This window comes from Ochotona curzoniae, unplaced genomic scaffold (genome assembly GCF_017591425.1).
Source record: "Ochotona curzoniae isolate NIBS_2020 unplaced genomic scaffold, NIBS_Ocur_1.0 contig_3520, whole genome shotgun sequence".
NCBI lineage: Eukaryota > Metazoa > Chordata > Mammalia > Lagomorpha > Ochotonidae > Ochotona > Ochotona curzoniae.
Window position 1 is genome coordinate 5524808 of NW_024465894.1, and position 11243 is coordinate 5536050.

Genomic DNA, 11243 nt, shown 5'->3' on the forward strand with positions numbered 1-11243 from the left:
GATCCCATATTATCAAAGAATGCAACACCAAATGCCTCAAACCCAAAGTTTTTCTAATTTACATATTTGGGTTTTTTTTCCTTCTTTATTTCTGGTTTTCCATTACCATATTTTTAATTTATAGGATGACACCCAAGTTAAAACCTACTTAGAACCTGTAGATGACAGAGGAGGGAAGAAGGTTCTATTCAGAGCTCAAGAAAGTTCTTGAAAAAGGGAGCCATCTGCATACCTGGTCAGGACCCATGGGCATGCCGGACATGGGCATTGGGTGCATGGTCATCTGTCCCAAGTGACCACTGCTACCATTCATGTGCATCATGCCATACGCTGCAGGATTTCCCTGGTGGGCAAACTGCTGCTGGGCGAAGGAACTACAAAGAAAGTGCACTGTTACTCCCGGAGTTGCTTGAGCAACACAGAGCACACATGGAGGCCATCACACCATTTTAACATCGGAGAGGATTTTCCCGAGAGCCTGCCCACTTCTCACGCTGTCTGCACTCAGCACCCGACCGGTCACACGCGCAGGAGCCAAACGGCACACTCGATAACCCACACTGCTGAGCCCTCCAACCGAACATGGCTCGAAGTACACACAGGTTACTTTCCTGGACTTTTGGCACTAGGAGGGACTAACTTCTGATGGCACTGGTCTTTACCTGTTCCTGGCCAGGTTTCCTGATGGCCAGGCCTTCATTTCTGAGGACTGATACATGGGTGCAGTCTGAGGGTGCTGCATCATGGGATTCTGGGAAGGACCCATTCTTGATGACATCATCGCATCCGGAGGACTGGACACTCTTGCAAAAGCTGGGTCCGGCTGTTGTCCCATTCCTTGAAACATGGAAGAAAAAGAAATGACTGCTCATGCGTCCTTCTCAGATCATCAGCTTTCTGCAGTAACTCCATTATCCCTTCCCAAAGGGAACAGTACAAGAGGCTGCGTCCCTGCCTCTAGTCAGGATGGCAAGACAGCACTGGGCTCGGCACCGAGGCTCCCTGTCTGGTCACCCACAGGCCATGGCTTCAGTGGCCTTGCCATGCACAGGGGACTTTCTCCACTCGCACCCCTGTCCTTGAGAGGGAAGAGTTCTTGTCCCAAAGTGGGTGTGCTGCATCCAGGGTGTTCAGCTTGAACCCCACAGCATCCTAGAGCCTCTCGAAGGCAGGACTAGAGAGAAATCGGTGTCACTCCTAAGGTGCCCCTGCAGCGGACCTGCAGAGCCCACACAGTACATTCCTGCCACTGGCCTGTTCTCCTACACCGCGACACACAAGTAAGGAGAGGGGCTGAACGGTGTTTATTCTCATGACACTCAAGTCCTTTCCACTGTTACTCCAGGGAAAAGATGCCCATTCCCTGTCCACTTTACCATAATTTGGTGGATACGGAAACTGCTGTGGCGGTGCTTGTGGCATCGCAGGTCCTGCCAAGATGCCATCCATGCTGGGGGAGGCGGTCACATTGGGGGGCGGGCTGAAGGCCTGGGGTTGAGGCTGCTGCATCATCATGGCTACCCTCTGCTGTCGGAAGTGATGACTCAGTAGCTCTCGGCTGCGCTGGGCAGCCATCTGAGCATTAAGAAAACCCTGCCAACAACCAAGAAAACAGTGCTGTTACACAGGAGACCCCTGCACTACATCAGGAGATAGGGAAAACCACCACCCAGTGTTACGCGCTAGTCTTTATGATAAAAGCTTTTAGGCTACTGGGGAAAAGCTGGTTGAAAGAGGGGTTGGTGGTTTCGGTGCCAAGGGAAAAAAAGTTGTCAAGTTTTCAATGTAGCTAGAAACTCCTGTAAGTGACAGAACAGTTAGGGATAGAATCTGAATACAAACTCTTCAGGAACCAGGAAATAAAACCATTAAAGGGAAGACTGAGAACGTGTTGGGGCAATGGGTCGGAGCAAGAAGGGGACAGGGTTCCAGGGTTCCACTCAGATGAACAAGAACCCACTCGGGAAGACTGAGTAATCTCATCTAAACCTTCCAGAGGGAGAAGAGGAGAGCCTGCCAGGTGCCGGGATCTGCGTGCTAAGTGAGGCAGAGGAGGAGAGCCTAAGTGGGGAAGCCGACAGCTCTACAGCTCAGGGCATCCTTTGCAAGACACTAACTTTTGCCATCTCTTTGTAGGGCAACCCACTCGCTTTTACAGGATGTCGGGTTACCAAATGTACAGGTACTTCCAAGTGGGGCCCAAGAAGGCAATAAGCCAGACATCTCACCATTTGTTGTTTTTAAACAACATCCACAGTAGGTGACCGTCACAGCATCTGCCTCACTCCCATCAGTGACTCGAAGCCCTCTCCCACCACCCCTGCAGACACACAGTGTGGATCTTCCCTCCCAGAACACACCATCACTGAGACTGGAACTGTATTTTACCAAATGAACATGTGTTTTCATAATCCAGGAACGCAGAAAAGCTTACAGGTTATTTTAAGTTCCTAAAAAACCAAGGGATAGCTGCTATTCTGACACAGCAACTGCCTACACATTAAAACAAAACAAACAAACAAAAAACCCTAATCAGAGTGATTTTAATGAAGAAATCCTCTGCCGACTCCTGTCACCACCAGCAAAAGAATAGAACAGGAAGCAGGTGAGGGGCTGTGCAGTGAGCGCAGACTCTGGGAGCACAGCAGCTCCCGCCCCAGCTGAAGACGCAGGGACACTCACCTGGGGCTGTGTCATGGGCCTCATCACGGCAGCACCGCCAGCAGCTGGGTTTTCCATTTTCATTTCAAGTGCTTGGCGACTCTGATTCAAAAACTAAAGTGAAGCAGGCTCGTTAGAAGGCAAGAAACCTGCTGACATGCCCCAAACAGCTCGGCAAGCCCTCAGCGCCACCCAATAAAGTCACAGTGACACCTCTGAGTCCACTCATTTGGTTAAATGTCACATCTAACTGAACCAAGTATGCCTCCACACTGCAAACAGCTAACGAAGCAGGGGAGTGCTGTGTGGGGCACAGTTAAGCTGCCACTTCCGAGCCCCGCACCCCGTCCTAGAATGCCGGGCCCAGGCGCAGCACCTCCACCTGTGACCCAGCCTCCTGCCCATGCCGTCCGGGAAGTGGCAGGTCACAGCCAAGTGTTTAGGCCCCTGCCACCCACAGGAGACCCGACAGAATCCCTTCCCAGCCCTGGCTGCGGTGGCATTTGGGAACTAAAGCAGCAGAGACAGGAGGTATCTATCTACATCTTCTGTCATCCACCACCCAGCCTTTCAAGTAGACGAAAACAAACATTTCTTTCACAAGACTAATGATGCAAAGTGCTTGCCTAATGTATAAAGCCTTACTGTTTGACACAGGGAGGAAAATACAAGTGCACTGTATAGTTGAAAGAGAATCTTCCTGACTGTTCAGGCACTTTAGGAAACAGGTTGAAGTTGATCAGACCAGCAGTGAATAAAGTACATCCTCTACTACCTTTCCCTAAGTAACTTCTAGTGAAAAGAAGAAAGGTGACAAGGAAGATGGGACCAGGAGACCACGCACCCAGCTTTCCCAAGAACCCTCAGTCACTAGTCAACCCTATGCAGTTTAATTCTGTCACATTTAATAGTTCAGCATACTTTAGACACACACGCTAGAAATTCAGTCCTAAGACACCTGTGGGGAGGCAGGCACTGGGTGACTCAGACGGCCACGTGACACATCAGAAGGCAGGAGCTGGATGGCAGCTTCCTGCCAGCGGAAACCCTAGAGGGGGCAATGACGGCTCAGGTGGCGGGGGTCCTGCCACCTGCCTGGGGGACCTGGATTGGGTTCCAGCTCTTGATTTCAACTCCCCAGGGGATGAGACCCACTCCCTCTACCTCTCAAATGAAAAATTAACTTTTCTAATAAAATTAGAACATTAGTTGGGAATAAAGAACTCTGGCCCTATAAAACTACAAACCAGAGGTTCCAACACTGGCTAACACTAAGGGGGCTTAACTATTTGGTTACTTATACTAAGGACTTGTAACCGGGTTCAAGTTGTGCTCTACTCCTCCAATCCAGCTCCTTGCTAAGGCAGCAAAAGACGACATAATTATTTGGGGTCTTGCCACTCACATGGAAAACCTGGAAGAAGCTCCTGGCTCCAACTGTGTGTAGGCTGGTTGTTGCAGCCATCTGGGAGTGAACCAATAGAAGTGCACTCAATCACACACACTCTCTTTAGCTCTTCCAAATAAATAAATCTTTAAGAAATTTTTATAGGGGGGTGGCGCGTAAGCCTAGTGGCTAAAGTCCTTGCTTTGCATGTGCCAGGATCCCATACAGTCACTGGTTCTGATCCCAATAGTCCCACTTCCCATCCAGCTCTCTGCTTGTAGCCTGGGAAAGCAGTCAAGGACAGCCCAAAGCCTTGGGAACCTGCATCCATGTGGGAGACCCCGAAGAGGCTCCAGGCTCCAGGCTCCTGGCTTTGGATTGGATCGGCTCAGCTCTTGCCATAGTGGCCACTTGGGAAGTGAATCAATGGACAGAAGATCTTCCTCTCTGTCTCTTCTCTCTGTATATCTGATCTTCCAATTAAAAACCAGTATCCAGTTCTAAAAGCACGACTCTTTGGCAGAGTCACCTGCACATATCTTACATGGAAATGCACACAAAGGGAATTCCTTTGGTTGAGAAAAGAGAAGAGAGAGAGAGACAGCAATGGGAAAAGCTCTGAGGAACATAAGCCAAAACAACCTGAAGACGATGAGGCCAACACAGAGCCCGGCGGGCCCAAGCGGAGTCCAGGACGGTTACCTGCTGGCCCTGCAGCCTCTGCTGCAGCTGCATCCGGAGCTGCTTGGGGGTGTTGGTCCGGGGCCTCATCATGTTGGCCCTCGGGTGCATTCCCTGGAGAGCAAAGTTGCCTTGTTGGTTCATCTGATTCATCATCGAGTTAAAAGGTGGTGATTGTCCCTGAAGGTTAAAGCCTCCTTGCATCGGAGGCCCCTGTGCAGGGTACGCCTGCCCGTATAACGTGGCCTTCTGATCCATCATCACTGCTGCTTCTTGGCCTTGGAAAGCATCCTGTTTGGGCTCCAGAGCTTGTCCCTTAACATGAAAGACAAAAACGAAGTACACCTTTGTAAGCTCAAACAGCAAAGCAAGGCTTCGAGGGAACGCAGCACAATCACGCTGAACAATCCCAAAAGCAAAATCAAGGCGACTTTCGTATCATCTTCAAATTGTCACGAGGACACACTACACACCCTCTCTGTCCAGGACTATGTCCTACTGCCCGGCACAAAATATGACACAGGGAGACACTCAGACACTGTATGAACCAGATAATCATAACCCATCAAACACTTGGAGAAACAAAACTGCTTCCAAACCATGGAACCCATGGAAATCAACAAATGTTCATATTCTGTTGGCACATATGCACCAGATGAACATGGTGGTGCAAAAAGGAGGACAGAAGGAATCCATTTGTCTAACAAGTACATATGCGATTACATGACAGGTATCACTTCGCCTAGGGCAAGGGACATGTACGGGCTAAGGACCAGCAGGTGGCAGGGGAAAAAGTAAAAATTAAAAATGTTTTAAAATATTTCTTTGAAAGGCAGAGATATAGAGGTCTCCCAACTGCTGGTTCATTTCCCCAACTGGGCAGGTGAGGGCCAGAGGCCAAGGACTCGGCCTGGAACTCCCACTTCGGTGGCAGAGACCCAAGCATCTGAGCCATCACTTGCTGCCCACCTGCCCCCAGGGCACGTATGAACAGGGCGCTGGAATGGAGGGCAGACTTGGCACAGACACACCCGCAGCCTACCTGATTCACCAGCTCAGGGATGCCCAGCGCTCTGTCAATCTCCTCCAGGCCCGTGGCGTCCGTGTTGCTCAGGAGGGTGTGCAGCTGATCCAGCAAGGCTCTTTCATCAGTCTGGCCTTCCAGGTTAGGAGGAGGCCCAAGGAGATCGTCCAGGGAATTCCTGAGAAAGGACCAGAATGTGACTTGCCGTCGATTTATTCTCTGTTTAAAGACGACACTGAATCTGAGCCTCAAGGCACAGTGTTTCGTGTACAGTAATACCTCACATGACTGCAAACTGTGAACCACATAAATGAGAAACCAGCACCAATTTAAACTTAAGACCGGCGATTTGAAACTTCACTGGTCATCTCAGAACATCAAAGCTTCACCTACAATCCTGCCACCAAAAATAATCTCCAAATTCCAGGCATTCAGAGAACAGCAGAGCCTGGGATTGGGGGAGTGGACTGTTTTCAGGATAAGAATAAAGATGATGGAAACTGTGATATTTGAAAATTTGGAAAAATCAACCAAAGCACAGAAGAAAGATTAAAAATACTGAAATATCAATGACTACAGCCAGACAACTACCAAAATACCCTGGCTCTCCCTGACCCACAAAACACCTGCTGACAACATAATACCAAGTTCAGAACTGCAGCCCTAGGTGCCACGGGGCTGTGCACCACCGCAACCCTCCGCTAACAAACTCACTTAGTTACATCAATATCTACTCCACAAACTGGTTCCTTTTTTCTCTTAATTTACCACTAAGGGTACTACAGTTCCCCTCCACTATCGTTACTGAAATATTCAGACAACTTTTCTCCCCCAAAAAACTATCAATTTATGACTGTTAATGCTAAACAAGATGTAACTGCATAGAAACTTTTGATGTTCAGTTTGTACTAAGCTGTTTTATATAGGATGGATGTTAATGTTGACGCTTTCACTGTTCCTGCACCACTGTGTTTTAGCTTAAACTCAAAAACATAGCTTGGGAGACAAAAAAAAAACAAAAAGGTTTATAGCAGCTGGTTGTGTATACTAAAATTGAGATGTCAAGGAAGTAGTTACATTTTCTAACATATTGGTCACTCAATACCATGTTAATTAACTTCATGATGTTAGTTTCATTGTTGAAGTTGTTGTTGAAGTTGCGTAGTGACATCTCATTGGAGATGATATTCTGCCAGCTGTACTTTCAGACCAAGGATGGTCTCCCAGTGAAACTGTTGAATTTATCTGGACAATAAGATGCTGCACTCTCTGCATGGTCCATACCAGCAATGAAGGAATCATGACTGGATATGATCTGTACTACTGTAACAATATGGAGGAATTCAATATGGGGGGAGGGCTTGGGGGAATCCCAGAACCTATGAAACTGTGTCATTAAAATTATATAAAATTTTTAAAATAAATAAATAAATCTTTAAAAAGAAATATTTAGACAACTTTAGAAAACAACTGTCTAATCCACAGTAAGTTTCCAGACAGCTATAATGTATCCTTTGAACATCATTTATAAGATCACCGGGACATATGCCTATCCTGTCACATCACACAGGGGCTGATCGACTCCCCGCCTCATGGAATTCTGGAAGGTTCTGAGACCTAACCACTAACAGGCGGTGACACCACACTCCACAGCTCTCCTGGCTCCCCTCCGACAGGATGCACTGTTCACCTCAGCCTCATTTTGCTTCACTGTTCTGAGAAGTGTCTTCCTTGGCCAAGTACCTCAATTTCATAGAGAATTTTCTCATCCTCTTTCAGGTTTGCCTGTATGCCCCCATAATCCAATACTAACTTGTTAACAGAGGTAACAAAACAAGAAGCCTTACCTGTTTTGAGTCCCATGTGGGCCCTGTTCCATGGACAGCATGCCATCTGGCCAGGAACCTGACTGGTTGGTTGGGGCTGCTTGGCCATAGGGATTGACCCCCATTCCCACAGGAATTTCACTAGGCCCTGGGGAAAGGGGAAAACCACGCACATGTCCAAGTAAGTCAACAGCAAAAATGACCTCAAATATTAAATTTTCTCTTTTAAACGAAGGGGACACTCACTCATGGGAAGTTGCTGCTGCTGCTGCATCACTGGTCTCACACCTGGGATGCTGGTAGAACGCAGGGGCAAGGAGGGCACAGAGCCTCCCAGCGTGGGTCTGGGTAAAGAGCCATTGTAATCTGCTGCTGGTCTGCCCATGGCACCTGAGCCCATGGGTTCCACTCGGCTGGCCTTCGGGTTCGGCAAGCCCCAGTCTCCCGAGGAAGGAGTCTGAGTCACAGTCATGTTTCTGTTTGGTCCACCTAAAAGGCAAATAATTAGGTCTTTCCCATGTTATTTACATTCCTCCTCGTATTGTGCAGTCATCATGCACCTCAATGTTGGCAACAAAGTATTCTGCCACCATAAGAACAGGCTGGCCAACAGGACAGTGCTGACAGGTCACTATGCTTTGTGTTCATTTCAGGTTCAAAAAAGTCACAGCATGGAAAGACTTTGACAGTTTAAATAATCATAGCAGTTAAATTTTTTTTTTTTTTCTAAAATCAGATATACAGAGAGGAGGAGAGACAGAGAGGAAGATCTTCTGTCCACTAATTCACTCCCCACGCGGCCGCAAGGGCTGGAGTTGAGCCAACTGGAAGTCAGGAGCCTGGAGCCTCTTCCAAGTCTCCCACACAGGTGCAGGGTCCCAAGGCTTTGGGCCATCCTTGACTGCTTTTCCAGGCCGCCAGCAGGGAGCTGGATGGGAAGTGGGACTGCCGGGACTGGAATCGGTGCCCATATGGGATTCCAGCTCCTTCAAGGTGAGAACTTTAGCCAATAAAAGTTACCACGCTGGGCCAATATATCAATTAAAATTTTAAGCATGAATGCTGGAGGGGAGAAAAGCTTATGATTGATTCCCAATTATTTAGCAGGTTTTAAATATTTTAAATTTTCTTTGCCAAAAAAGTTTTTTTTTTTCATCACAGACACAAATCAAAAATAACATACCCATATTCGAGCCATAATTTTCCTGGGTGTCCACCATTCTGGGATTTCCACCCAACGCAGGTTGCTTTGGTAACGTAGGGAAAGCACTGACATTCTTTCCAGGAGGACCTGAGCCAACAGAAACAGGGCTGTCTAGAGACACTGCTCGGTTATAGGGAGGGCGAACAGACTGCGCAGACTGGGGGCTTCTCAAACCTGGTGAAAACAGAAGCACTGTGTACACAAATATCTTGACAATGCAAAACACACACACCACACACACACACACACACACACACCCCAACACCAAACACTGTAACTCCCCAACCCGGGTGGCTTTCCTTCTCATGAAAACAAGCATTGTCTTCCTCTACAAAGTAAACACTAGGGAGCTCAGGAAGCCTGCATCAGACTACAGTGCAAGTTCAAGGCCCAGCTGCTCCATTTCCAATTCAGTTCCCCCAAAGTGTCTGGAAAAGCAGTAGAAGATGGTCCCAGTACTTGCGTCCCTGCCACCCATGTGGGAGACGCAGATGGTGTTTCAGGCTCCTGGCTTCAGCCTCTGAAACATCTTTGCCACGGGATATTCAATGGTTCATTGCATGTGTCCCCAGCCCTTTTAACTAATAAACCGGGTGTGCTCTTTGTGAGGCACTGTATCGAATGCAGCACAAGGCTCAGGCTCTGCCTTCCAGGGGAGAATGGGAGGAGTTAACCAGCTGAGAAGTGCAACAGAGATGTGCAATGGTGTTAGTAAATCCAGCAGGAAACACATAACCTATTTGGGATTGAGAGAGGGGTATAAGAGAGAAAGCTGTAACAAGGTGGCCAGAACTGCGGTACAGCACACTAAGCCACCGTATGTGATACCAACATCACATATGAGCACCAGCTCGTCTCTTCCAACTCGGCTCCCTGCTCATGGGCCTGAGCAAGTAGTAGCAGAAGAGTCACGTGCTGGGGTCATTGACACCCACGTGAGAGACCCAAAGGGAGTTCCTGGCTCCTGGTTTCAGCCTGGTCTTGGCCCTGTAACAGTCATGGCTATTTGGGAAGTAAACCAGAAGACAGGAGGCACTTCCCTCTCCCCTCAACAAATCCTTTAACTCAATAAATAAATACTAAGCCTCTCCCTTCCCTCCCTCTCCCCCTCAAAAAATCCCATATTTCAAATACAACAGAAATCATTCTGAGGCTGAAATACTGATCACTTGTTGAGTCTAACGTGTTCATCCATATTCTGTTTTACTTAGTGTTGCAAAGGCCACCAAGGGTTCAAACTCCTATAGGTTCTTCCAACCAGACAGCTTGTCTTCTAATCAAATATGGAATGAAACATGGAATTTGCTCCTAACTTGGTTTTCTTGTTCCAATTTTCTATCTATTTCAGTTTAGGAAATTGCACCTCTGCAAATATAAATAGCCATCATGAATTATTCCTTTACACTTGATTCACACAATACATCCTCATTAAACTGATAAAGAAGTAAACACACAGGAACAAAAGAGAGGTTGGGAGAGACCCAGCAAACACCCAAGATGAAAACTCTCATGTTAAATGACAAAGTCCCCAAACTTTGTTTTTAACTATTTAAAAGGCAAAATTACAGAGAGGAACAGAGATAATAAACCAACCGGCTTATTCCCTAAAAGGCCTCCATGGCCAGGCCAGAGCCAGGGACTCCTAGGTCTCCCATCAGATGTAGGGCTTTTCCAGGAACATTTGCAGGGAGCTGGATAGAAAATGGCACAGCCAGAACTTAAGCCAGTGCCCAGATCAGGATACCAGCACTGCAGACAGCAACTTAACCACCATGATACAAAGCCAGCCCCCAAAGAACAGGTTATAATCTACAGACTGAACTGCTTTTTAATCCACCTGTGTGTGGACAAGGACACTATATGCCCCAACACTCACTACACATCTAGAATAATCAAGGATGAACATTCTCTTATAAGCACCATGATTACTGGCATATGAGTTAGAAACAGACACTAAAAAAAAAAAGGAAAATATCCAAGAAGTTTTCAAATCACACACACATGTAAACACACACGTTAAAAACTGGTATAAGAAAATGAGAGGCAGAATATCTGTGGTACGTTTATCCGTGTGCACAGACTGCAAAAAACCAACCTGTTGGCACTTTCTTACCCAAAGAATTAGTTCCTTGAAACATCTGCTGCTTGGTCCCCAGATGACCACCATTTGTAGACATGGAATTGTAGAAATCAGAACTGGTTAGATCACCAAGAATAGCATCCAGGTTATCCAAGTCTCCAGAGCCCTGGAAGCAAAATTTTAAGAATTATATTGTACACACTCCTAGATGTACACACACACCAGAATACAGGCAATGCAAGCAAGCAGAAAACAAGTTACCTGAAATGATAGTGCCCGACTTAGGGCTGTCTCCCTTACGGCAGCTTAAACCACTAAGATAAATACTGGATTCGGTGCTTTCAAATGGGGCATTTTTCAAACATTTGGTTCTCACACTG

At 47.3% G+C, this 11243-nt stretch overlaps 1 protein-coding gene across 2 annotated transcripts in view; it reads right to left on the bottom strand.

Moving 5' to 3' along the window:
* NCOA3 (nuclear receptor coactivator 3) overlaps window positions 1-11243 on the bottom strand; it is a 43335-nt gene that overhangs the window by 3188 nt on the left and 28904 nt on the right. The window contains exons 12-21 of one of the 2 annotated variants that reach the window (XM_040981355.1): window positions 10897-11029; window positions 8763-8870; window positions 7826-8068; window positions 7601-7727; window positions 5772-5931; window positions 4751-5044; window positions 2683-2775; window positions 1377-1593; window positions 663-837; window positions 233-374 (exon numbers count right to left, since the gene is read on the bottom strand). In XM_040981355.1, the coding sequence (XP_040837289.1) occupies window positions 233-374; window positions 663-837; window positions 1377-1593; window positions 2683-2775; window positions 4751-5044; window positions 5772-5931; window positions 7601-7727; window positions 7826-8068; window positions 8763-8870; window positions 10897-11029 (1692 nt within the window). Of the gene's footprint in view, window positions 1-232; window positions 375-662; window positions 838-1376; window positions 1594-2682; window positions 2776-4750; window positions 5045-5771; window positions 5932-7600; window positions 7728-7825; window positions 8069-8762; window positions 8958-10896; window positions 11030-11243 lie in introns of both variants that reach the window. The other variant, XM_040981354.1, reaches the window with a different exon arrangement.